The sequence below is a fragment of the Mustela putorius genome, unplaced genomic scaffold (genome assembly GCF_011764305.1).
Source record: "Mustela putorius furo isolate JIRA1106 unplaced genomic scaffold, ASM1176430v1.1 tig00000196_pilon_pilon_pilon, whole genome shotgun sequence".
NCBI lineage: Eukaryota > Metazoa > Chordata > Mammalia > Carnivora > Mustelidae > Mustela > Mustela putorius.
Window position 1 is genome coordinate 15,083,966 of NW_025421310.1, and position 26,391 is coordinate 15,110,356.

Genomic DNA, 26,391 nt, shown 5'->3' on the forward strand with positions numbered 1-26,391 from the left:
AAATGCATTTGTGTCCCTGAAACATTGATGGTGATGTGGTTGTTGTGGAGGAAATCTTCTAGGACAGCTGTGTGTGTAAATGTTGATAGAAACTGACTTCCAGTGTGAAGGGACTTAACCTTCCCCCTCGCACGACCTTTCCCCAAGGCCTTGCCCAGTGGACTGGGTCTAGCTAGCCCCTGGTCTAGCAGCCTGCTAATTTGCATTTGCCTGCTCAGTGCCACCCCTGATGCTGGATACTTCCACAGACCATCTCATTCCATCCACTCATTTCAGATCTCAGATCTCAGCTAAAACTCAGCCTCCTCAAAAGGTCTTTTCTAACCCTCTATATAATATTGTATCTGTTGTCATAGTTATAACTTGGTTTATGGTTAAATCTACCACTCTCTTGCTCTGTGATGGTCATTTCTTTCTTTCTTTTTTTTTTTTTTTTTTGACAGAAAGAGAGCCCAAGTAGGCAGAGAGGCAGGCAGAGGGAGGGGGGAAGCAGGCTCCATGCCGAGCAGTGAGCCTGATGCGGGGCTCGATCCTAGGACCCTGAGATCATGACCTGAGCCAAAGAGCAAAGGCTTAACCCACTGAGCCACCCAGGCGCCCCTGATGGTCATTTCTTGTGTCTTAAGGATTCCTTCTGTACCTCTGAGGTTACAAATGTAGTCTCCTTTATTACTTACATCCATTTTATTTTTCAAGTTTAAAGATCTTAAATCACCAGAAACTTATTTTTGTGTATAGTATGAGGTTGGGGTCTGTACGTTTCCTATTGCTGCCGTAACAAATTATCCCAAGCTTCGTACCCTTAAACAAAAACAAATATATTAGCTTATCGATCGTTCTGTAGGTCAATAGTCCAACTTCTGCCCCAGTGGGCTAAAATCATGGTGTCTGCAAGGCCGTGTCTCCTCTGGGGAGGATCCATTTCCTTATCTATTCCAGTCTCTAGAGGCTGCCTGAGTCCCTTGAATCATGGCCCTGAATCCCTCTGGTGTCTGCTTCCATCGGCACATCCCCTCTGACTCTTCTGCTTCCTTCTTTCTCATATAAGGATCCTCATGATCACATTGGACCCCCTGGAATAATCAGGATAATCTCCCCATCTCAAGAGAAGATCCTTCTTAATCACGAATCTACAAAGTCCCTTCTGCCACATGTAGACTAACATACTCAGGTTCTGGGGAGTAGGACATGGACCTCTTTGGGAGTCCATTATTCTGCCTCTACAGGATCCCACTTAATTTTCCTTCCAGATCTCTTAGCTCGTTCACAGATGAATCTGTCCTTGCCCCATTCACCTACAGCAGAGATCTGCAAACTACATCCCATAGGCAGTTTCCAGCTCACCTACAATTCTGGTAAAGTTTCATTGGACCAGAGCCACACTCATTCGTGTACCATAATGTGTGTGGCTTTTTTTTTTTTTTTTTTTTTTACTCCAGGGGCGGAGCTGGGTGGTTGTGGCAGGCACTGTGGCCTGCAAAACCTAAACATATATACTATCGGGTCCTTTCCAGAAGTGTGCCAACCTTCGATCTACTTGTGGGGATAGTCACTTGTCAGGACCTCCTGTGTGCACAAGGCCATTTTGGAGCCTTCAGTTCTCTTCCGCTCGTCTTTTCCCATGCCAACACCGCAGATGTCTTTCCTAGGACTCTGAAGTCATTGGTACCTGGGCTGGGGAGCAAGGCTCCCTCCCCTACTTTGTTTTTCAAGATGGAGTTGGCTTATTTGCTTTTTTTTTTCTTGGCCCCCAGTTGACTAGCGCCCACTCCCCCTCGCTAGACCAGGCCTGTCTTATTCACTGCTGCGTGCCTACCACCCTGCGCAGGGCCCAGCATGCTACAGGGGCTTAATACACACCTGAAAAATGAAGTGCAGTCCATTGTTCGCTCATTCCTATTTTATAGCAGGAGAAACAGCCTCCAGGAAGGGAAGTGACTGCGAAAGATGATGCTTGTGCCCTTACAAAGGCCTCCTAGCACTCCCATGTTATAGATAAGGCATCCGAGTCCAGAGAAGTGACAAAGCTTGTCCAGGGTCCCTTGGCTCATAAGCAGCGGGTCTAGGCTGGCTCCAAAGCTTGAGTTTTAAAAAAATGTTTACACTGTTGGCAGTAAGCCCTTTGTTCTTGCTTTTATCATTTCGTATATTTAGGGACTCGTTCCCCAACTGGACAAAGAGAGCTTTATTTCCTATAGCAACATAGTCCGTTTTCTGGCTGTTCTAACGAAACACTGTGTTGTGTTTCGTTAGCTGGTCCCCTCTTGGTGGGCACTTGGGTGGTTTCCCAACATCCTTATGCCTTTTTCAGTGTTTGAGTCTATCTATAGGGTAAGTTCCTAGAAGTGGAATAGTTGACACGAGCATGTAAGCGTTTTAAATTTTTTTATGGACAAATGGCCAAAATGGAGGCACCAATTTAACTTACAATAAGGAGAGACCCCGTTTCCCCACATTCCTCGGCAACCAATGATGGTAGCAGACTTCTTACTTTCACCTTATAAATGAAGGGAAGAACCGGAGTCGACTTGCTTTCAAACCACAGCTCCAAGCCTGTGGTTTGGGGCCCAGCGCTAAGTCTGTGGATGATACCTTCCCCTCCCCCAAAACAGGTGAGCAAATTGTTCCTAAGCCCTCTGGGCTGGAACCCAGTGTGGAGTCCCATCTCCCTGACAGCTGTCTGCTCAAGGCAAGTCCTTACAGCCCAGCTTAAAAATGCCACCTCTTCACTGACCCCAGCTGGTGGCAGAGGGGCCCATGAGCTGAGGGGAGGACTCACTCGCGCTCCCCCTGACTCTCAGCCTGGTGGTGGCTGCGCTGGTGAAGGAGCAGGAGGCGTCTTTGGCCAAAGGCCTGGTCGCAGCTGGAGCAGCGATGCCGGGCTGTGGCCTGGCTGCCCGGTGCCGTCGGGGAATCGTGACAGAGGCGATGGGCGGCCAGTTTGGAGAGGAATGAAAAAGCCTTGGGGCAGTGCGGGCACGGATAGGGGCGTGCGTCGGTGGCATGGTGCGTGTGGCGGTGGGCTGCAAGCTTGGAGGGGTAGCAGAAGGACTTGGGGCAGTCGGGGCATGGGTAGGGGCGGGTGGGTGTATGGGTCCAGAGGTGGACTGCCAGCTTGGAGCGGTGGCCAAAGGCTTTGGGGCAGTGTGGACACGGGTGTGGGCGGGCGCCACTGTGCGTGAGGCGGTGGGCTGCCAGCTTGGAGGGATAGGAGAAGGCCTTGGGGCAGTCGGGACACGGATGAGGCCGAGCGCCACCGTGTGCCAGCCGGTGCGTGGCCAGCTTGGACGGGTACGAGAAGGCCTTGTCACAGTCGGGGCAGCGGTGTGGGCGCTGGGGTGGGGGCCGCCGGCGGGGTCGGGGAGGCACCCCCACTGACGAGGCAGGCCCTGGAACCGACTGGCTGGGCTTCTGTGTTGAGCCCTGGGGGGGAGCTACAGGACAGGAGGGCTGGTGGGCTCTAGGCATGAGCCAACACCCTGAATCTAGGCCAGGCTTCCCTTCCCCCAGCCAACCTCAGATGTCATCTGGGATTCCTCAAATGACAAGTCTCTATTCCCCACCTTCTGCCATGCATCATCATAAGGAGCTCCGAAGGGTTACCTGGCTGGAACCCCAAAGCAACTACTGGGGTGTCCGTTTCTAGTATATTCCCAAGTGAACACCCTGAAATTCCGCATATCGAACCCTCTGATGCTTAATTTTATGAGCCCCAAAATCACTTAAGTTCCCCAAAGCCAATAGTAGGATTCCCCAGAACATATTTGTGGAGTATCCCAAATGGTCATCACCCTAGGCCTTCAAACTTTCACCGAGAGAGTCCCTCAAAATATGATTTTCTTAGCCCCAGTTCCTGTAGAATACCCCCCTACCCACCGGCGGGACCGCTCTCACCTCCTCCTTTGGTTACCGGTTCCTTGCCAGTGGGACTAGGATCGGTGTCCCCGGCGGCGGACTCTGCATCTCGCTCCAGCATCTTGCTGGTCTAGGAACCCAGAGAGAGGTAGGCAATGCTGGTGATTACCAGGCTGATGGGGATAGGGCTGTAGAACTAAAATCGGGCACCAGTCCGTTTTGGGGCAAGGTTTTTTTAAGCCTAGGATCCAGAGACGGGGGCGGGGGTTATGCGAAGGCGGAGCCTAAGAGCACAATGGGCGGGGTTTATGCAAACCTGACCCTTCGCGACTTGGACCCCGCGCTGGAGCCCTCAAGAGGAGTGGGCGGGGACTCTACTACTTAAACTCGGGGGCCGCCCTGAGCGCGGAGCTGGCTAGGCCTCTAGAATGTACGGGACCTCCCCCACCAGAACCTCCCAGCCGGGGAAGCGAACCCGGGAATGGGCGAGGCTATACAGACAGGTCCCAAAGCAACTCAGACCCAGGGGAGGGGCCTTCGAGCGGAGAGGACGGGTCTTTTAGAACTCTGTCCCAGGGAGGAGCCTGAGCGGAGTGGGCGGGATTTCACCTCCCAATAGGTTGCTTTACCCGAGTCTCGGTTTAGTCTCAGTCCATCGACGCCGCGTGAACTGGTTCCTTCTCGTTGCTAAATTTCATCCCCAGCGGGGAGGGTAGAGGGGAGACCTAGAGGGAGATGCAGAAAGAACGTGGCGTGTCATGGCGATCCAGAGAACCCTAACGGATTTTTCCCTTGGGGTTCCAAGCGTCCGGGCCTCAATGCACGCCTCGGAATCATGGCATTCGGGCACCAATGCACCCAACCAAGGCTCAGGCACCAGTGCAGTCCCTCCGGAATTCCTCTCAAGGAGATCCTGGCGTCCATCCCCCCAGTCCACTTCCCGAACACCCAGGCGTCCGGGCCTGGAGCGGTGCCCGCCTCACCTGCAGAAGGCCCCTCCCCGGGGGCGGGGCTCCATGCCCCTCCCGCCGTGGCCGCAGCAGCTGCAGCGCTGCCCTCGGACGTGGCAAAGCTGCAGCACCGGCCGCGTGCCTAGCGACGGGAGGAAAGGGAGCGCGCGTGAGCGGCTCGGCTCAGCTTCATTTCCATCCCCTCCTCCCACGGGGGGCCGGTGTGGGGCGTCGGTACGCATGCGCAGTCGCAGCCAGCGGAGGCTGCTGCGGGGGAGAAGAAATGGAAGGAGGGGTGGGTGCGCAAGGCAGGCCAGTTGGTGAGCAAGCACGGAGCTACCCGTAGAAGGGTCGTAAGAAAGTACACTGCGGGATGCGGGGCCTATGGTGGCTGACTGGAGTCAAGCACGTGCAGGACCTAACTGGGAGAAACTGAGCGTAGAGATCAGAGACAGTGCCCAACATATGCGCCGTCCTTCCCTAACACCCTCCCTTTCGAGAATCCCGTCGGCAGCTTGAGTCCCCTCCCCGGAGGGAGTTCGAAGAGCCAGCTGCTGGTTTCACTCCTCAAAGCGTTCGCAAAGAAGTCCCGCCAATTCGTGAGTGGGCGGGGCGGAACGCCAGGCTTAGAGCAAGCTGACGCCCAATGAAAAACATGCTATTTGCATAGCGCCCCGGCATCGTTCGTCATTGGGTGATTCAAGAATCCCAGCCCCTCCCACCCCGATGCTGCGGTTCTGGTGTTAGCTTGGGGAAGGGGGCGGCGGTTCCTGAAGCATCACTGCCGGAGTTCTTGGGAGGACTGGAGCTCCTGGAGCCAGGCCCAGGGTGGCACGCTTGGCACCTTTCCCTGGGCCGTGATGGTGCACTTTCCCGCCCACCACGGGAGTGACCGTGAAGTGCCCATTAAAATGCCCTGCATGGGTGGATCTTCAGTCTGATAACCCACAAGGTCTGGCGAGTCCTGGGAGCTGTGGGAGCTAGACGGTGGGGTTATTCGAGCTTTGGAGCCAGATTGCCTGAGTAACTGGTTGGCTCCGCCAGTTTCTAGCTGTGTAATCTTGGCCAAGTCTCTCCACCTTTCTGGGGTCTTAGGACGAAATTCAATAATCAATGGAAAGTTTAGAACAGTGCCTACAGTGGTCAGTACATGTTACCAGTATTACCTGTTGTTTTCATTGTGCATTGAACTAGGCCATGATGGGATCAAGGTCGTTCCAGAACAGCAGAGAGCTCAAGGTGGGAAAGAGCATGATGTGTTCGGAGGATCTTTCCTACCTCGATGTTCCAAACTTACCTTACTTCCAGTGCTGGTATACCCATGGTCCTTTCTACCGCAGGGCCTTTACACTTAGTGGCTCCCTCTGTCCCCCCAGGGTCATTTCTCCATCACATTGGTTGTCTGACCCCCCCTGCCTGATCTTGTTTCAAATATTTGGCACTGTAGAAGGCCTGTAGAAGGCCTGTCCACCCTAGCTCATGGAGCCCCCTTCCCTCCACTACTCTGTTGTCACATCTCTCTCCCTACATAACACAGCATACCTGTCCTCTATACTGTATGCTCTGTTAAGATGAACAACCTATCTTGTTTATCACTCTGTCCAGAACAGAGCTTAGCACATAGGAGGTGTCCAATAACTCTGTATCAAAGAAATGCTGGAAAGCATTAACAGCCATAAACTCTCTGTGATGGGGAGATAGAATGATGGGGACAATGGAGAACTTGAGGTCAAGGAGTTAGAAAGAGGCCTAGCTGAATGGGAAACCAAGGGTTTTAAATATGGAAAGTGACATGAATGAGTTTAACTTTTCATATACTCTTTTGTAAAAACTTTTTATTAGGTTATGGAAAATTTCAAACATAACCAAAAGGAAGAGGAAGAGTATAATCAGCCCATCACCAGCCCATCACCCAGGTTCATCACGACAAATCTTATTTCATCGTCCCTTTACCACTTAAGGTCCTTGAATCAAATTCCACACATTTCATCCAGAAACACTTCAGTGTGTGTCTCTAAAAAAATAAGGACTTTCTATCTTTAAACACAACCCAAAGTATCATTACCAAACTTTCAAACTTTAGAGTCATTTCTTACATTATCGAATTTCTCCCCTGGCCCCCTGTATATCTTGTGTGTGTGTGTGTGTGTGTGTGTGTGCGCGTGCGCGTGCGTGCTTTTTTTTTTTTTTCCTTTCCAGAACAATGTTCTCTTTCAAACATGCAGAAAGTGTGAGAAAACAGAATTGTTCTCTGCGTTAATAATACCATTGGCGCCAGCATCAACAATTTTCTACTGATGGCCCATGTTGTTTCACTTCTCCCACCCACTCCTCCCAGATGATTGTGAAGCTATATGTGACATCATATCCCATAAGTATCTTTTTATTACACTAGGTGTGTCTGCATTGGGATCTAAACAAAATCCACACGCTGTGTGTGTTTTCTATGATTCTTCAGTCTCTTTGTCATTGACATTTTAAAAGGTTTGCTCTGGTTGCTGCATAAAATAGATTGTAGGGAGGCAGAGCAGAAGCCACAAGCCCAGTGAGGTGGCTGTTATATATTAATTACACTATTTATTTGGCACTTTTTATATTCCTGAAACTGTCCTGGGCACTTTGTATACATTCTTTCATTTCATCCTGGCAGTGGCTTTTTAAGAGGAGGTGCTCCCCCCCCCCCCCACACACACACAAGAGGGGAAAATGAGGCACAAGGCGGGAGTCACACAGCCTGGAGGAAGCAGGTTCGGAATTTGAACTCTCACAGCCAGGTCCTGGAATCCATGCAATTTCCATGTATTTTTTGCTGCTTCTTGACTGGGGCTGTGGGAATGATGGCGAAGTGGCCTGACTGGAGAGGTTAATGTAACAGGGCCTAGTGATGAAGGGGGAGGAGGTGGCAGAGAGGAAGGAGTCAAGGAGGGTGAGGAGAGCATGCTAGTGGGCTCCTATCGAGAGCTTGTTCTGTGCTGCGTGTTCTCCCAGACTCTTTACATGTCTGAACTTACTAGATCTTCCCAATGAGGGAGGAGCTATTGTCAACCTCATCTTGCAGAGGAGGAAACTGAAGCCCAGAAGAGGTAAGTGTTGAGCCGAAGGTCACAGAGCTGGGAAGGGTGATACTCACAGCAAATCTTATTTCATCGTCTCCTTACCCTTTAAGGTCCTTGAATCAAATTCCACACATTTCATCCAGAAACACTTCAGTGTGTGTCTCTAAAAAAATAAGGACTTTCTATCTTTAAACACAAGATAGAAAAGGTGTGCATGCCTTCAAGGGTCTAGCAGTCCTGCCAAAACAATAGGAATGGGCCCCAGGAGTGAGGAGGTTTTATTTAGAGGACTCTCACAGCAAAGAGTGTCTGAGGAACCTTGTTTTCCTGTTTCCTTCTTCTCCTAAGCTCCTGGCAATCCCTGAACCTTCCTTTATTTCAGCCCCAGTGTCTGTGCCATTCTCCCCCACCAAACTGGACAGAACTCACCTCTGGGTCTCCAGATTTGCCCAGCTTGAGCCAGGCACATGGGAGCCCTCAAGTGAGAAATCAATGAGCAATATTCTCTCCTTGACTTGGAACTTTCCTTCTGCCTGTTTCTCTACTTTCTGAGAGATTCTCTCCCTCTTTCTGCTCATTTCTCCTTGCTCTAATGTCCCAACATCTCTTCCTATCTTTCATAATCGTCTAGAATTTCCAAGTGTATCTTTCTGACCATACTTCTTTGATGGACAACTCATTCCAACTCTGTATCTCTCCATGAATCTCTGAAAGTCTTTCCAGGTCTCTCTTCTTGGTATCTCGGAGTCCAAGTCTCTCTCAAGTCTCTCAGCATCTCCTTTATCTCTGAGGGGCTCTCTGGGTCTCTCTCCTGTTAAAAACCACTAAGAATACATTAGGAGTTCCGCTATCAAGTGTATTGGGGCTTCTTGTTGGGATTTTATTTCTCTCCCTGTCTGTGATGCTCCCAGCGTCTCTCCCTCGCCTTTTGAGCCGTTTGAGTGTCTCCCGGTTTCGCTGTCTACGCGGTCTCTGTATTCTCTCCCCCAGACAGCCCTGAGCCCCAGAGCTCGTGGCCCCTTTAAGGCGGGCCCCGCCCTCTTCCCGCCCCCGCCCCGCCCCGCCCCTCTCCTCCCCTCCCAGGTCAGATAGGGGGCACCCGGCTTCCGCCAGCGCCTGGCGTCCACTCAGTCCCCACCGGGCCGCGGGCGCGATGGCGGGGGCCACACTGAGGGTCGCCGGGCGGCGGCTTAGCCAGCGCAGCGGCTCTGGAGTCCCCATCCTCCTACGGCAGGTGCGAGGAGTCTGGGCCCGCAGCGGGACCACGGGGCGCTGGACGGTGGCAGGGCGGGACTCCAGCGTCCTTTAAAGCCGAGAGTTGGGGGCGCCTGGGTGGCTCAGTGGGTTAAAGCCTCTGCCTTCCGCTCAGGTCATGATCCCAGAGTCCTGGGATCAAGCCCCACATTGGGCTCTCTGCTTGCCAAGGGAACCTGCTTCCTCCTCTCTCTCTCTGCCTGCTTCTCTGCCTACTTGTGATCTCTGTCAAATAAATAAATAAAATTAAAAAAAGAAAAAAGAAAAAAAAATAGAGCCGAGAGTTGGGGGATCCCGTGGGCATCGGGCAGGACTCCCGAGTCCTTTACGTGAGAGGTTAATGGGGAGCCTGATTTGGGGGGTATTTGGAAGTTGGGCCTCATTGTTTCAGACGGAACAGACTCCGGACACCGAGGGGAAAGGAGGAGCTGGGTTTTGTGTTCCTGGATCTTAGGAAAAGAATCGGGTCGAGGCTCAGACTCTTGGGTCCCCCGTGTGTGGGAGTCTCGTTCTTCGCTCTCACCTGTCTCACTCCCCCTTCCCAGATGTTTGAGCCTAAGAGCTGCACCTACACGTACCTGCTGGGTGACAGAGAGTCCCACGAGGCCGTTCTGATCGACCCGGTTCTGGAGACGGCGCCTCGGGATGCCCAGCTGGTCAAGGAACTGGGGCTGCGGCTGCTGTATGCTGGTCAGTCTGGAGGCGGAACCCCTGGGTCTGAGGGAGGAGGGGGCTGGGGGCTGGGAGTCTTGCGTCCTCTCTGAGCCCTCCTGGACCAGGCCCTCCTCTCTCTCCCAGTGAATACCCACTGCCACGCGGACCACATTACGGGCTCAGGGCTGCTCCGGTCCCTACTCCCCGGCTGCCAGTCTGTCATCTCCCGCCTTAGTGGGGCCCAGGCTGACTTGCACATTGAGGATGGAGACTCCATCCACTTCGGGCGCTTCGTGAGTTGGATGCTGGGTCCGGAGAGGGTGGTGGCCTGGACTTCTTGGCCTCAAGGGAAGAGCGGGCTGAGGGCTTGGGCTCCTGAGCCCCTGGGTAGGAGGGAACTCTGATCGGGGGCTCCTGATCCCTGAGTTTGTCTGTGGGAGGAGGGTGCCATAAACCCAGGTGGGGCACTGGGGCAAGAGGCTCTGGGCAGGTGTGTCTCTGGCCAAGCCCCTTAAGTCAACAGCATTTGTGGAGTTTCCTACAGCCTTGGGGCAGCACCTTTGGCTTGGCATCTCTATAAAAGTTGATTGAGGGCTAGAATTCTGAGCTGGGGCTGAGAGAGAGATTCCAGCTCAGGCTTCTAGAGTCACTATTAGAGGAAGGAGCATCCTGTTGCCCAGGGCCAGGACTAGGGTGAGGCGAGCAAGGCACCTAGGGCGCAACATTTAAGGAGGCCCTTATTCTCACAGTCACAGTCCCGCAAGGGCAGGGTAGGCACCTTTCAGCTAGCGCCTCCTTAAATGTTCACCCTTCTGTGCCTGCTTGCCTCACCCTTGGTGGAGCTCTTGCCTCACGAGGAAGGGTCTGAAGTTTCCTACCTCCTCTTCCATCTTTGTCACTAGCCAAGGTCAGCAGGTTTCCAGCCAGGATTTCAACCCAGAGCAATAGTTTGGGGAGAGGGCGCTGAGGGGAGTTGCCCTCAGAGGCTGACCAGGCTTTTCTCCAATCAGACTTGCTAAAGCTACAGAGTGAGTTGGGCTGACTTTGGGGACAGAATGGGCAAGTGACAGTGGGGGGACTTGACCTCCAGGTTAAAGGATTTTGCTAAATGGGGACAGTTTATCTGAGTTTGAGCATTTAGAGATGAGAGCTCTGTGTGTGTGGCGGGGGTGGGGGGGGTGTCAGAGGGTGGAGCTCCCGTGGGGGCAGCCTCTTTATTTCTGGAAGCAGGTGAAAAAGTGCCTTGTAACTTAATGTACACTGTCCGTGAGTGTCAGGGGCTAGCAAGCATTCCTTGAGCTGAGCAGGCTTAGAAGAGTGAACAGTGGTTGGGGTTTCATATCGACGTGAGCCCTTTGTGAGACTGGACAAGCAATGTTTTGAATGAATGTCGAAGGGTTTAGCTGTGGCAGATTTAGCTTCCGTGTCTGGTTTTTTTCAAATGACTTAATTGATAGTCACAAACCATCCAGTTCATCCATTTGAAGTGTACAATTCAGCAACTTAGTGTATTCAGAGCTGAGTCCACCCATCGCCACAGTTAACTGTAGAATAGCTTTGTCATTTCTGAAAGAAACCCCACGCTCCTTAGCTGTCACCCCAGCCCCCTCCCTTCTCGCCTGACAACCACAAATCCACTTTCTATCTCTCAAGGAAACACCAATTCTGGGTGTTTCATAGAAACGGAATCATATATTGTGTCGTCTTCTGTGACTGGCTTCTGTCATAAGTGTTCAAGGGTCATCCTTGTAACGGGTGTCAGTGTTTCACGCCTTCCTATGGCTGAGTAACTCTCCACTGTGTGAATTCGCCTCGTTTGTTCATTCATTCATCCACCAGCTGATAGACATTTCTGCTGCTTCCATTTTTTTTACCATTATGTATAATGCTGCTATAACTATTCATGCACAAGTTTTTGTGTGGCTGTTTTTATTTCTCTTGGATGTATCTATAGGATGGAATTGCTGGATCAAAATAATAACTCTACGTGTAATAGTTTGAGGACCTTGGGAGCCTGGGTGGCTCATTTGGTTCAGCGTCCAACTCTTGATTTCAGCTCTGGTCTTGATTGCAGGGTCGTGAGTTGAAGCTCATGGTGGGTGTGGAGCCTACCTAAAAAAACGGGTGGTGGGCATCCCTGGGTGGCTCAGTCAGTTAAGTGTCTGCCTTTGGCTGAGAGATCAAGCCCCACATGGGGCTCCCTGCTCAGCGTGGAGTCTGCATCCTCCTGCTCACCTCTGTCTTTCTCTCTCTCAAATAAATAAATAAAATCTTAAAAAAAAAATAGTTGAAGGAACTGACCGACTAATGTCCAAAGTGGTTGCACCATTTTATATTCCCACAGGCAGCATATGAAAGGCCTAGTTTCCAGGCACCTGAGTGGCTCAGTCAGTTAAGCAGTGGACTCTTGATTTAGGCTCCCCATCGGGCTCCATGGGGAGTATGCTTCAGCATTCTCTGTCCCTCTGCCCCTCCCCACTCCTCTCTCTCAAATAAATAAATAAATCTTAAAAAAAAAAAAAAAAAGAGGGGCACCTGGGTGACTTTGGGTTAAAGCCTCTGCCTTCGGTTCAGGTCATGGTCGCGGGGTCCTGGGATCGAGCCCCACATCGGGCTCTCTGCTCAGCGGGGAGCCTGCTTCCTCCTCTCTCTCTGCCTGCTTGTGATCTCTGTCAAGTAAATAAATAAAATCTTTAAAGAAAGAAAAAAAAATGAAAGTCCCAGTTTCTCCACATCCTTGCCAACACTTGTTAGCATCTGTCTTTATGATTATTTGGTGTTTGGTGTGGTTTTCATCTGAGTTCTTTATAAACCTTTAGAGATGGTCACACTTCTCCCTCATTTTCTTCCCTCTACTTTAAAAAAATTGACTTGTAACATGCATGCCATACAGTAGAAAGTGTGCCAGCTTGTTAAATTTTTACATGTTTCCACTTGCATGTCCACAGCCAAGATCCAGATACAGAGCGAACTCATCACTCCAGAAGGCCTCCTTGTTCCTCTTCCTGGCCATTGACAACAACACCCCCATCACCCCAGCTGCCGACTTATTTATTCATTTAAAAATTTTTCTTTTTTCTTATGATAAGGACTTTGAAGATTTGCAATCTTAGCAACTTTCTTTCTTACTTTTTTTTTTTTTTTTTTTAAAGTAGGTCCCATCCCCAGTCCCCAACCTGTGGCTTGAACCCAAGACCCTGAGATCAAGAGTCACATGCTCTACTGACTGAGCCAGCCAGGGACCCATCTTCCAGTTTATTTAATCTTAGATTAATTCCATGTGTTCTGGACCTCAGAAACAGGACTCGTACTATGTGGGCTCTTTGGTGTTTTGGCTTCTTTCACTCCTCACGTTGTGTATGGTTGCAGTCTTTCCTTTTGTTGCTCTGTCCCAGGGATTAGCTAACCCCTTCTGTAAAGGACCAGACAGTAAATACTTTCGCTTTTGCAGGCCGTATATGGTCCCTGTTGGCGTGAAAGCAGTCAGAGACGATGCACAAGGGAATAAGCATGGCTGTGCTCTAGCAGAACTCGATTTCTGGCCTCTGCAATGTTAATTTCAAGAATTCTCATGTGTTTTAAAATACAATTCTCATTTTGATTTTTTTTTCAACCTTGAAAAAGCATAAAAAACCACTCGTGGCCCTCGGACCATACAAAAGCATACGACAGGCCAAATTTCATGTACCAGCCATGGTTTCCCAAAATGTAGAGCATTTTAATTGTGTGAATTTATGATAATTTACCCATTTTCCCTTTGATGGCTGATTCAGATTTGGGGCTATTAAGAACAAGGCTGCTGTGACGGCTGTTATGCAACTCTTTTGGTGGACATTGCTCTCAATTCCAAGGAACGGACTTCCTGGGTCAGAGGACTGACCTATGATTAACTTTAGTAGAACTTGCCACCTTTTTTTTTTCTTCAAGATTTTATTTATTTATTTGACAGAGAGAGACACAGTGAGAGAAGGAACACAAGCAGGGGGAGTGGGAGAGGGAGAAGCAGACTTCCTGCAGAGCAGGGAGCCCAATGCAGGACTCCAACCCAGGTCCCTGGGATCCTGACCTGAGCAGAAGGCAGATAGATGCTCAATGACTGAACCACCTAAGCACCCCAAACTTGCCACTTTTTGAGCTGGTTATATTTTATACTCACAGTGGGCCAGATTTGGGTGATTTCATTGTACAATGAATTTCCTGTTTTACTGAGCAATAAGATTTGAACATTTGAGGGGTGGCAGATTCAGAAAACTTTCTGAAGTTTTCTGAAAGAAAGAAAGTTTTCTGAAAGAAAGAAAGTTTTCTGAAGAGCGCTGCCAGATACGGAGCCCCCAGATCCCACTTTAGGGATTCTGATTTCATTGTTTGGGGCAGACACAGGGGATGAGTTTCTTTTAAAAGCTCTCAGGTCGGTGCCTGACGAGCTCAGTCAATGGAGCACAAGACTCTTGAACTTGAGGTTGTAAGTTTGAGCCCCACCTTGGGTGTAAAGATGACTTAAAAATAAATAAAATCTTAAATAAAATAAAATAAAGTAAAATAAAAGCTTATAGGTGATTCTCATGTGGTCTGGGTGAGAATTTCACTACTTCCTTCCATTTGGAACTAATTATTATTTTTTAATTAATTAATTTGTTAGAGAGAGAGAGCATAAGCAGGGCGTGCAGAGAGAGAGGGAGAAGTAGGCTCCCTGCTGAACAAGGAGCCAGATGCAGGGCTCGATCCTGGGACCATGACCTGAGCTGAAGGCAGATGCGTAACCGGCTGAGCCACCCAGGTGGCACTGAAATCTCTCAGTTAGAAAGTAAATAAAAGTAGTGAGATTTTTTTTTATTAAAGATTTTATTTATTTATTCGACAGAGAGAGATCACAAGTAGGCAGAGAGGAAGGCAGAGAGAGAGGAGGAAGCAGGCTCCCTGCTGAGCAGAGAGCCCGATGCGGGACTCGATCCCAGGACCCTGAGATCATGACCTAAGCCGAAGGCAGTGGCTTAACCCACTGAGCCACCCAGGTGCCCTCACCTGTCTTATTTTTGGATGCATCTTCAAGTTAGAGACATCAGTGCACTGTCCCTTAAACGTTAGAACAACTAATGTCATTTCTTTCACGAAAGAAAGGAAGCTTTAACTAATAGAGGTTCAGACTATTTAGCCGCAATGGAAAAAGACACTCTGAATTTAGAAGTGCATAGATATAGTGGCCGGTTATACCAAGATTAGATGGAGCAAAGCAATGAACTTGGGACCAACTGGAATAGATGTCCAGACTCTGCTTGCCACCAGGGGGCAGTGTGGGCCGTGGGACCAGCTGCGCCGATCCCTTTGGAGTTGCCCAGAGCTGATGTGAAGTAGTTAGAGAAGGTGCTGACCCCACCCTCCAAACGGGTGAATGGACAGCTGCTGAGTTGGTGCACGTATTTGAAGCCGTGGAAGGAGGAAGGGAGGAAGAATTTTGTTGGAAGAATGTAAGGTTAGGCTCCACAGAATCCCTAAAAACTATTCTGTGGCTGAAAAGATGATTCAACCAGTTCAGGGACCGGTGGAGGTCTGGGAGGTCCAGATAGAAGGTGCTCCCCCCACACCCTTTTATTAATATTCTAATAACTATAGCAAATTGAAACAATAGTACTGTGAACACTCTCATACCCTTCACTTAAAGTTCACCAGTTGCTGATTTTTTTAAAATATTTTATTTATTTGAGAGAGAGAGAGAGAGCATGAGCAGGGTCTGAGGGAGAGGGGGAAGTAAGCTCCCCGCTGAGCAGAGAACACGATCCGCTCAACCCCAGGACCCTGAGATCATGACCTGAGCCAAAGGCAGACACTTAACTAACTGAGCCACCCAGGCGCCCCAGTTGCTGACATTTTTGCTACCTTTGCCTTATTTCTCTCTGTGTGTTTATACCGTTTTCTTCTCTTACCATTCAGAAACTTGCATTCAGAAATGTCAACCCTAACGACTTATCCGGAGAGTAAAGATGTTCTCCTGTATCAGAGGTTCTCAAACTCAAACCTTGTAGTATCAGAGCTCCTGGCCTTCTTAAAAGTTACAGGATGGCCCTCAAAGCTTTTATTTATGTGGGTTCTAGCTATCAGTATTTACTTATTAGTTGTATGTCTGTTATAGGTCAATAAAAGTAAGTAAGTAAGACCTATCTATTCAGAGATGCGGAAAAATTTTACTGCATTAGAAATTAAAACCGAGACTCTGTTTTGAAAACACAAGAATATCCAAGCACTCCATCTGCTGGCAGAACAATGACATCATCACCAGTCATGGAGCTTCTGGAAAATCTCACTGAACTGGGGAATGAGAGTAAGAAGGGCAGAAGAGCTCCTCCTACTATCATGAAAATAGTTTTCACCTCGCAGACCCTCAGAGTTCCCTCATCTGCACTTGGAGAGAACAGTTCTTTTACAAAGTCTTCATCACAGCAAGTCTATGTTAATTCTGAAATAATTCTTAAATACAGCTTAAGTTCGAATTGCCCCAGGTGCCCGGGAATCGTTTTTATGGCAGTTTTTAGGAACCAGGACCCAGTCAAGCTTCATGCATGCCACTCGGCTATAGGGTCTGTTGAGTCTCTAAATCTAGAACAGCCCCTTTCTGCACCATGTCATTGACTTTCGAAGTTTCTAGTCTATTGTCTTGGAGAATGTCCCACTTCTGGTTTGTGTCTGGTTGTTTCTTCATGGTGTCATTCAACCTCCTCTTTTCTTTGCCGTCAACCAAAGTAGATTGTATGTATTTTGAATTGGCTAACAATAGTAATGATGATAATTTAACAATAGTTGACAAGCTTTGAGGGTTTGCTTCTTGCCAGGCATTGTGCTGAGCTCTGTAAGTGTTCTTTATCAGTGTTTGTCTAGAAGGATTTTCATAATCAAATACCACTGTAGGCAGCAGGGAGTGGTGGGGCCTGTAGCAAACCTTAGGATGCATGTTCCATTCATAGAGGACACCCACTGCACAATTCAAGTTGATTATTCATGTTCAGGAATGTAGTCTGTTGGGAAGCCTGGCTGGCTCAGTTGGAAGAGCGTGGGACTCTTGATCTTGGGGTCGTGGTTTGAGGCCCAAGTTGGGTGTAGAGATTACTTAAATAAATAAGCTTTATAAAAAAAAAAAAAAAAAGAAGAGTGTAGTCTGTTGACTGCCAAGCTCCCTTTTTTAAAATAGAAGCTTCAAATGTACATTTTTGAGAAATCTTCCACTTTTTAAGGGTAGACTACAAATTCAGACTTCTCATAACTTCTGAGTGGGCCAAACAAAACATTTCTCTGGCTGAGTCTTGCCCTTGGGCCTCCATTGCATCTTCTCTGACAAACAGATCGCATTAAACCTTCATAACCACATAGATGAGAAATATTTTTCTCATTTTACAAAGAAGGATGTACAGAGAAGAAAAGTGACTTGCCCACAAATTACAGAGAAAGTGGCGAAGTTGGGATTTTTTTTTTCAAAAGATTTATTTATTTATTTGAGAGTGAGAGACAGACTGGGGGTGGGGGAAGGCAGAGGGAGAGGGAGAGAAAGTCCCAAGCAAACTCCACATGGAGTCCAACACAGGGCTCAATCCCGTGGTTCTCATGACATCATGACCTGAGCTGACACCAAGAGTCGGGCACTTAACTGACTGAGCCACCCAGATGCCCTGCCAGGTCAGGATTTGAACCCAGGAGGCCTTGTGGTTCCACTATATCAGTGGTTTTACAAAATTTAGAACCTTAATGGGTCATCTGGGTGACTCGGTCCGTTAAGCATCTGCCTTTGGGTCAGATCATGATCCCAGGGTCCTGGGAGTGAGCCCTGCATCAAGTTCCCTACACTGCGGGGAGCCTACTTCTCCCTCTACCGCTCCCCCTGCTCGTGCTCTCTCTCTCTCTCTGTCAAATAAATAAATAAAATCTTTTAAAAAGTTTTTTTTTAACATTATTATTATGTTACTTTGATTATATCATGATTATTGTGTCCTGGACATTTTTCTAAGTGCTTAACACACTCAAAATAACAATATTTTTTTGTTAAAGCTTTTATTTATGAGAGAGAGAGCAAGCAGAGGGGAGGGGCAGAGGAAGAGGTAGAAGCAGGCTCCCTGCTGAGCAGGCAGCCTCATGAAGGGCTCGATCCCGGGACTCTGGGATCATGACCTGAGCCCAAGGCAGATGCTTAACCAACCCAATCACCCATATGCCCCAGGAACTTAATATTTATAATAACCCTTTGAATTAGGGACAATTATTATACCCATTTTACAAATGAGCAGAGAAGCTCAGAAACAGAGAGGTGAAGTGACTTGTCCAAGGCCACACAGCTAGTAATAAATAGCAGAGCCAAATTTAGAACCCATGTCACCTGGCGCCAGATGCTGTTCGTAACTCCTAGTCCATGTGCCCTCTCTAAAACATAGCTGTTTTACATCTGGATTGATGACTGAAACCTCCACATGAAACACCACTTCCCTGTACTGTGTACCAGGCACGCTTTGATTTCCCACTTCCTGCCACACCCCATCCCACACCACTCCATTCTGTTCCATGCCACAACCTCTCTGCTCTTCTGTGTCCAGCATCCTTTTTTTTTTTTTTGGTCTTATCTGTGACATCCATTCGTATTTCCACATTTAGTTATGGTTTGCTCATTTTTATTCTGTGCCTTGGTTTCCTCATCTGTAGAATGGGAACAGGAATGGTACCTGCCTCATAAGGATGTGTGTGGACTGGATGAGTTCAGTCATGTTGAGCACTTAGGAGAGAGCCTGGCACAGGAGAAGGGGTCAGTCAGTATCAGGGCTCTGGGGAATGAGCAGACCTGACCGATGGGAGAGGGAAGGGTGTACCTAGCAGAGAGAATTGTGTGGGCATAGAGGTGTGGAGAAACCTGGTGCTTTCTGGAAGCACCCCTGGATTTCAGAGTAGCTGGGTGTGTTATTGGACATTGGGCTGGACAGGTGGGCAGGCAGTGGAACAGGGGTGTTTCAGAAGTCAGGCTAAGAAGCCAGAACTCTGTCTGGGGGACAGTGGGAGCCAAGGAAGGGTCATGACCAGAGAGGAGCAGGTCTGAATCCGGGCAGTAGAAACCCTCCTCAGGGTCATATGGGGGATGGCTGGAGGCTGGTAGGCCAAGATGGAGGCAGGTGGTTGGTCCAAGCAGGAGAGGATGAGGCCAAGATGGGCAGGACTGTGGGAGGTATGGAGCAGGGGGATAGATGCTAGATATTCCAGAGAAAGGAAAGGTCAGATAAACAGGGATGCTGATCATCGGCAAAGCCACTTGCTACACAGACTCAGGGCCTCAGGAGTTTCAGTCCATGTGGCAAGCGGGTTCTTGTTCAATTGATATTAAAATTATGTCCAATTTATACACAGAGACAATTACATACACCAAATATAGGCTTTAATTGTGCCATATATTCCATGTATACTGTCTAACTGTTGGTTGTTTATAGCCGATGTCCTGATTAATCAGTACCCATTGCTACACCTGTGATCAGCTGGTTGTTTGTTCTTTTTTGTTTTTGTTTTTGGTGATTAATGTTTTCAACATTACTCCTGAATATCCATCCACAATATTTGGTTCAAAGGACACCCATGCTTTTTGTTTAAAAAAAAAAAAAAAATCAGGGTGCCTGGGTGGCTTAGTGGGTTAAAGCCTCTGCCTTAGGCTCAGGTCATGATCCCAGAGTCCTGGGATCAACGCTCCCCACCCCCACATTGGGCTCTCTGCTCAGCGGGGAGCCTGCTCCCCCCCCCCCGCCTCTCTGCCTACTTGTAATCTGTCAAATAAATAAATAAAATTAAAATAAAATCAGAGAGTATGGAGTGAGAGATCATTTCTCGACCACCAAAAGGTTATGTTAATTTTAGGCAGGAGGGTCATGATTTTTCCCACAACATTTTGCAAGATCATTTTCTTTGCATTTGTTTTGCATTGGACATATATCCTCGGATATAGGAGTCAGGAAAGTGTTTGGCTGAAAGTAATCAAAACCTCATACGGTGGGGTGCCGAAGTGGCTCAGTGGCTTAAGCCTCTGCCTTCGGCTCAGGTCATGATCTCAGGGTCCTGGAATCAAGCCCCACATCGGGCTCTCTGCTCAGCAGGGAGCCTGTTTCCCCCTCTCTCTCTCTGCCTGCCTCTCTGCCTGCTTGTGATCTCTGTCAAATAAATAAATAAAAATCTTAAAAAAAAAAAAAACCTCATACGGTGGCTTAAATATTTGGCAGTTCAGTTTTCTCCTATAACAGGGGGTCTGGAAGAAGACAGTCAGATGATTCACTGACTGAGCCACCCAGGAGCCCCATTTGGGGGATTCTTTTTCATGGTTGCAAGGTGGTTGCTGCAGCTGCGGCCATCACACTTTTGTCTAGAACCAGATAAAGTGGGAAGGGGAGGTGCCAAACATTTTTTATCAGGAAGGGAAAAGTTTTCCCAGACATTTTCAGGAGACCTACTGAGATCTCGGTCTGAGAACCATGTCCAAAGCCACCCAGGCTACCACAGAGGGAAAGGAAGTGGTTGGCTCAGCACACTGATGCCCTGTACCAAACCAGAGACCCATCAGTGGGGAAGGGTGGGACGGATACCAGGTGTGGACACAGGATCTGTACCTGGTGTCCATCCTAGATCAGGATGCTAACTGGTGGGGGGAATGCTGTGTGAGTGGGAACTAATCTTATAAGCGGTTTTTAGATCATGAAGGTAACATTTTTTTTTTTTTCTTCTGACAATTGCTTCCCTGAACTGAGTGTGGGGATTTACATAATGAGGATTTCTTGGGTGGGCATTTTTGCCCATGTGTCCGAAGTTCTTTTTTTTTTTTTTTTAAAGAGATTTATTTATTTATTTATTTGACAGAGAGAGACACAGCAAGAGAGGGAACACAAGCAGGGAGAGTGGGAGAGGGAGAAGCAGTCTTCCCGCCTAGCAGAGAACCTGATGACCTGATGCGGGGCTTGATCCCAGGACCCCTGGATCATGACCCGAGCGGAAGGCAGACGTCTAACAACTGAGCCACCCAGGTGCCCCTGTGTTTGAAGTTCTTAACAGTAGAGTCTTAGCAGAAACTTTGCGGGGTCAGAGTCCACATTTGAGGTGTTGTAGACATTGCAAACTTGCCCTCTAAATCAGCTACACTGAGTCATACCCACATCCCAGGAAACATAAGGGCTGAGCAACTCTGACAGTTGTCAATCTGGTAGGTGAAAAATAAGGGTTTTTAAATTTAAATCTCTCTCCCTTTCTCCCTAAAAGGGAGATCAAACATTGTTTTAGATTTTTTTTTATTATTTATTTCCTCTTCCATGAATTGCCCATTTTTTTTTTTCTTTTTGCACATTTTTCTTTTGGAAGTTCTTGTTGATGCTTAGGACTCTTTATATATGATGGGTATTCATACTTTATAATACTTTCTTATACATGTTGCTAATACTGTCGTCCCTGAGTTTTTTTTGTCTCTTAACTCTTGTTCTTTTCTATAATGAAATTAAACTATGTGGTCATTCTTGTCACTGTTTTTCCCTATGTCCTCTGAATTTAATATGCTTACAAAAACCTTTCCTATCTCAAGATTTTATATATATATATATATATATATATATATATATATATATATATACACACACACACACATCTCCTTATATAAGATTACATATACCCTTATATATTTCCTTTTAGAAATCTTTTGTTTTTAAAATTTTAGATCTTTAGTTTATCCTGAATCTTGTGTTTTATTTTCAATTATAAAATGACATGCTTTCTGTTTAAAAAAAGCTGGGGGTAATGTAGGAAAAGCCTAAAGAAAAAAGTATGTTTTGAGTGAACAAGGAACCTTTTTAAAAAAATCGACACTACAGGGTGCCTGGGTGGCTCAGTGGGTGAAGCCACTGCCTTCGGCTCAGGTCATGATCTCAGGGTCCTGGGATCGAGTCCCGCATCAGGCTCTCTGCTCAGCAGGGAGTCTGCTTCCCTCTCACTCTGCCTGCCTCTCTGCCTACTTGTGATCTCTGTCAAATAAATAAATAAAATCTTAAAAAAAAAATCGACACTATACAAGTTACTTTGTAGTCTGCTTTTAGCCCTTACCAGATATTAAATGTCTTTTCATGTTATTAAATATTTGTGTATATCATTAAATTTCATTTCAGTAACATAATTTTAAATGAGTGTTTGGTATTCCCTATTTATATTAGTGTGCTTATCTCTTTCTTATTGATTTGAAGATCGTATTTGTATATGAAGTATACTAACTACTGTGTGGTGCATATATGTTGTAAATATATTTTGTCAGCTTGTTGGTTCTGTTTCACTTTTGTTTATGGTGTGGTTGCCACTCAGAAACTTCAGGTTTATATAAAGTCAAACCATCAATCTTTTTTTGTAATGATTTATGACCTTGGGATCACATTTGAATCTTCTTCCCTAACCAGAGATCATATATATTTGTTTGTATTTTTGTTGTTGTCACAGTTTTATGGTTTTCTTGCTTTTTAAAAAATATTTTATTTATTTATTTGACAGACAGAGATCACAAGTAGGCAGAGAGGCAAGCGGGCTGAGTAGAGAGCCTGACGTGGGGCTTGATCCCAGGGCCCCGAGATCATGACCTGAGCTGAAGGCAGAGGCTTAACCAACTGGGCCACCCAGGCGCCCCCGGTTTTCTTGCTTTAAGTGTTTAATTCACTGGGAGTTTACCCTGGTATGAGGTTTAAGTCTGGGAATCTAACTTAATTTGTTTTCTTTTTAATTTAAATTATATTTATTTATTTGACAGAGAGAGAGTGAGTGAGCACAAGCAGGGGGAGAGGGCAGAGGGAGAAGCAGATGCATCCCCACCCCCCGCCCCGAGCAGGGAGCCCAAGACAGGACTCAATTCCAGGACCCCAGAATCACAACCTGAGCCAAAGGCATCACAACCTGAGCCAAAGGCAGATGCCTAACCAACTGAGCCACCCAGTTGCCCCAAACTTAATTCTTTAACAACCCCCGCCAATGCTAGCTAGATGTGATCCTGGGGTGGGATGGGGGCTTCTGGGGCCAGTTTCATCATGAGGCCAGAGCTCTTGGCTTATTGGTAACTGTATTTTCCTTCCCCACCAGGCCTTGGAGACCCGAGCAAGCCCTGGCCACACCCCAGGCTGTGTCACCTTTGTTCTGAATGACCACAGCATGGCCTTCACTGGAGATGCCCTGCTCATCCGAGGGTGTGGACGGACGGATTTCCAGCAAGGTCACAGGCCCCTTTTCCTAGCCTGAGATCTTAGTATGGTTCTCTGTGTGCCAGAGTTTGAAGTACCTGTTGCAAGAATGAATGAATGAATGTTAGACTTTTAGGGGTCAGGATTAGATTAAAGAAGTTTAGCTGCTACAGTGAGGGAAAATTAGATTCCTGGATTTGCAAATGGGAGGGAGATTCAGCAGTTTGCTTGTTGGGGGACAGTTAGATGCAAGGGTGTATCATTATCTGTCGCTGTGAAACCAGTGACCCCAGACCTTAATGAATTAAGCAGTGATTGACATTGATTGATGTTATCTCACGTAGTTTCTGAGAGTTGAGACTCTGGGAGCAGCTTCGCTGGGTGGTCCTGGCTCAGTGTCTGGGCTGTAATCATTCAAGGGCTTGACTGGGGTGGGGGGGCCTGCTGCCAAGGTACCTCACTCACATGGCTGGCAAGCTGGCTCTGTCTGTTGGCCAGAGGCCTCAGTTCCTCACCACAGAGACCTCCCCATGGGGGTAATTTGTCTTCATGACATGGCAGCTGGGTTCTCCCAAAGGGAATGATCAGAGAAGCAGACAGAAGCACTAATTTTTTTTAATTAAAGATTTGTATTTATTTGAGAGAGAGAGAATGAGTGGGGGTGGGGGACATGAGAGGGAGAGAGAGAGAGAGAAGCAGACTCCGCACTGAGCAGGGAGCCTGACGTGGGACTCAATCCCAGGACCCTGGGATCATGACCCGAGCCGAAGGCAGATGCTTAGCCAACTGAGCCCCCAGGCATCCCCCACTGTGGCCATATTTTTAAACCCCATAAGGAGTTTAGGTGCTGGAATTGCAGCAGGGGAGGGTGTGGAATTTGATTCAGGGGTTTGGCTGCGAGGGGGCAGTTAGATTCAGGAATTTCACTGTGGGAAGGGAGCTCAGTTTTAAAGATTTTATTTTTGTTGATTTGACAGAGAGAGACACAGCAAGAGAGGAGATTCAAGCTGGGGGAGTAGGAGAGTGAGAAGCAGGCTCCCCGCTGAGCAAGGAGCCTGATATGGGGCTCGATCCCAGGACCCTGAGATCGTGACCTGAGCCAAAGGCAGCTGCTTAACAACTGAGCCACCCAGGTGTCCCAGGAGCTCAGTTTTAAATCTCAGGGTTTAGCTGTCCTGTGTGCATGTGGGTGAATGTGGGGTTGACACTAGATTGGGAGGATTTTGCTGCTTTGAGGGCAGAGGGCAAGGCAGGATCAGAGGAAAGACAGAATAGCCCTGAGCTGGCAGTGTGTGACCAGATCCCCAGGCTGCCTCTTGCTTCCTCTTCCTCTGGCCTTATCTCTCCATCTTGGTCTCTGTCTTTTTCTCTGCGAGGCTTCTAGTCCTCCATTTATCTACCCCCAACAGTTATGCAATTGAAGTATTTGAAATGAAAGGTGGAAGGAGGGTCCAAAAAGATTTGCCCCTAACCCAATTTAGGACTCAGAGCTTTGTTGTTGGAATCATGGTACTGTTTTCCTCCTTGGGCTCATGTCTTCAGTTTCTTACCTTCTAGTCTAGCCTCCCTGCCCAGAACCCTTTCTTGGCATCCCCTGGCTGAGGGCACAACTCCTTGGTGCTTCTGGATCTCATCCCAACATTACTTACCACCATGGTGAATTTCTCACCAGTAGTCCTCAATTCTTCACATATGCTGTTCCTTCTGTCTAGAATGCCCTTCCCTCTCTTTCTGTGCCTAGACAAAGCAGTACCAGCAGAAAATGAGGAAGGTTTAGCTACTGTGATTTTATCCTCCCACCCTTTCTTGAGGGAAGGGGCTAGAAACCTTCTCTGCTATTGACTTACTCACCTCTGAGTCTTCCCTCCCCAGGCTGTGCTAAGACCTTGTACCACTCAGTACACGAAAAGATCTTCACGCTTCCTGGAGACTGTCTGATCTACCCTGCTCATGATTACCGTGGTGAGGGCTTCCTGGAGGAGGTGTGGGACTTACATAACTGTTCATTTGAGAGGGAGTACCAAACTGCTGTAGTCCTTGTGGGGCATGGAGACTACAATTCCCAGAAATTTCTCTGGCCAAAAAGAACAAGTGTTTAGGTGTGCTGAGTGTTCATGTAGAAACAAGAGTCCTAGAATTCCAAAGGGCGTGCATTTTCCTGGGACTTCCTTGTAGAGCTTGGGGAATGTGGGAAACTACATTTCCCATAGTGCTAATCGAGAAGAGCTTGGTCTCTGTGACAGTCTGGGAAGAGCCTGGGAGTCCCAGGCCCCAGATGCACCCTAAGCCTCCTGGGAAATGTAGTCAAAGGAGGCCCCAGGCACTTGCCGGGTTGACGTTCCTCGCCTCCCTTGGCCACTAGGGCTCACAGTGTCCACCGTGGAGGAGGAGCGGACTTTGAACCCGCGGCTCACCCTCAGCTGTGAGGAGTTTGTCAAGGTCATGGACAACCTGAACTTGCCCAAGCCTCAGCAGATAGGTGAGCAGTTGGGGGCCAGACTCCTGGGTCTGAGGGAGAAGGGGGCTTAGGGCCAGAATTATAATATTCCAAAGAAGAAGGGCTCCTTGGATTTCTGGGTCCCCAGTAGGGCAAGAGGGGGTCTGCTGGGGTCCCTTAGTTTCAACTCTGTCTTTTTCCTTTCAGACTTTGCTGTTCCAGCTAACATGCGCTGTGGGATCCAGACCCCCCCTTCCTGACCTGGTTTTGTCAGGTGCTCATTTCGGTTAAGAATGCACTAGGCGGGGTACAGAGAGAGGTGTCATCGCCAGGCCTCTCTCCTTCTATCCCTCACCAGCCCCTGAGCTTCTCAAATAAATAAATAAAAATTATTTTTTTGCTCTGAATCGTATTTCTGTCTATTTGGGGGGAGGGTGCCGTTGGTTTTCTGGTCTGAGGTGTCTGGGCTGAAGAGCAGGGAGGGGAGAGTGGGAGTGAAGCAGGCTGCTGGGAAGGAGAAGATTTTTTCCTAACTCACAAGATCAGAAACAAACCTATCCCGGGCAGGGCTTCTCGCCCATATTAGTTGGAGCCACTCGCACCCATAAGACCCAGGATAAGGTACTTCACTTCTCCACGCCTCAATTTCCTCATCTGTACAATGGAAATAATGCTAATAACAGGGTGTTGTGATGATCCAGTGAGTCTGCCTGTATGAGGTGCTTGGCACACTGCCTCCGTGGCAGGAGCCCTATCAGTGGTGACTATTATTGTCACTATCATTTGGAATGATCTTCCAGGCACTTCCCTGCAGCATCAGAGTGACAATGTGGCCCATGGTTAAGAACGTGGACTTTCCAGAGAACAAATCCAGCCTTGGGATTAACAGCATGTCTAGACTTCTGGGCACATTTATCCCTCTTGGCCTCAGTTTCCCCAACTATAAAATGGAGATGGTAATCCCTTTCTCATCAGGCTACTGTAAGGAT

General features: G+C 48.1%; 2 protein-coding genes across 5 annotated transcripts; one reads left to right on the forward strand and one right to left on the reverse strand.

The window, feature by feature from the left end:
* Positions 1 to 577: 577 nt before the first annotated feature.
* On the reverse strand, positions 578 to 5,379 carry ZNF575 (zinc finger protein 575). 2 transcript variants are annotated; one of them, XR_200593.3, is made up of 5 exons: positions 4,839 to 5,379; positions 4,485 to 4,580; positions 3,895 to 3,985; positions 1,861 to 3,434; positions 578 to 801 (listed from the first exon to the last, which is right to left on the reverse strand). XR_200593.3 is itself a non-coding variant. In XM_004767706.3 (4 exons), the coding sequence occupies exons 3-4, from the start codon at positions 3,974 to 3,976 to the stop codon at positions 2,776 to 2,778; spliced, it is 741 nt and encodes a 246-aa protein (XP_004767763.1). In that variant the 5' UTR covers positions 3,977 to 3,985; positions 4,485 to 4,580; positions 4,839 to 5,379; the 3' UTR covers positions 578 to 2,775. The 2 variants fall into 2 exon arrangements, 1 of the variants encoding a protein (XP_004767763.1); XM_004767706.3 differs by having other exon boundaries at positions 578 to 3,434.
* Positions 5,380 to 8,934: 3,555 nt separating this feature from the next.
* On the forward strand, positions 8,935 to 25,809 carry ETHE1 (ETHE1 persulfide dioxygenase). Of its 3 annotated transcripts, XM_004767707.3 has the most exons (7): positions 8,935 to 9,095; positions 9,661 to 9,805; positions 9,914 to 10,062; positions 22,868 to 22,997; positions 24,838 to 24,927; positions 25,328 to 25,444; positions 25,610 to 25,809. In XM_004767707.3, the coding sequence occupies exons 1-7, from the start codon at positions 9,015 to 9,017 to the stop codon at positions 25,660 to 25,662; spliced, it is 765 nt and encodes a 254-aa protein (XP_004767764.1). In that variant the 5' UTR covers positions 8,935 to 9,014; the 3' UTR covers positions 25,663 to 25,809. The 3 variants fall into 3 exon arrangements, with proteins under 3 accessions (XP_004767764.1, XP_012919573.1, XP_044933153.1); XM_013064119.2 differs by lacking the exon at positions 25,328 to 25,444; XM_045077218.1 differs by lacking the exon at positions 9,914 to 10,062 and having other exon boundaries at positions 8,941 to 9,095.
* Positions 25,810 to 26,391: the final 582 nt, after the last annotated feature.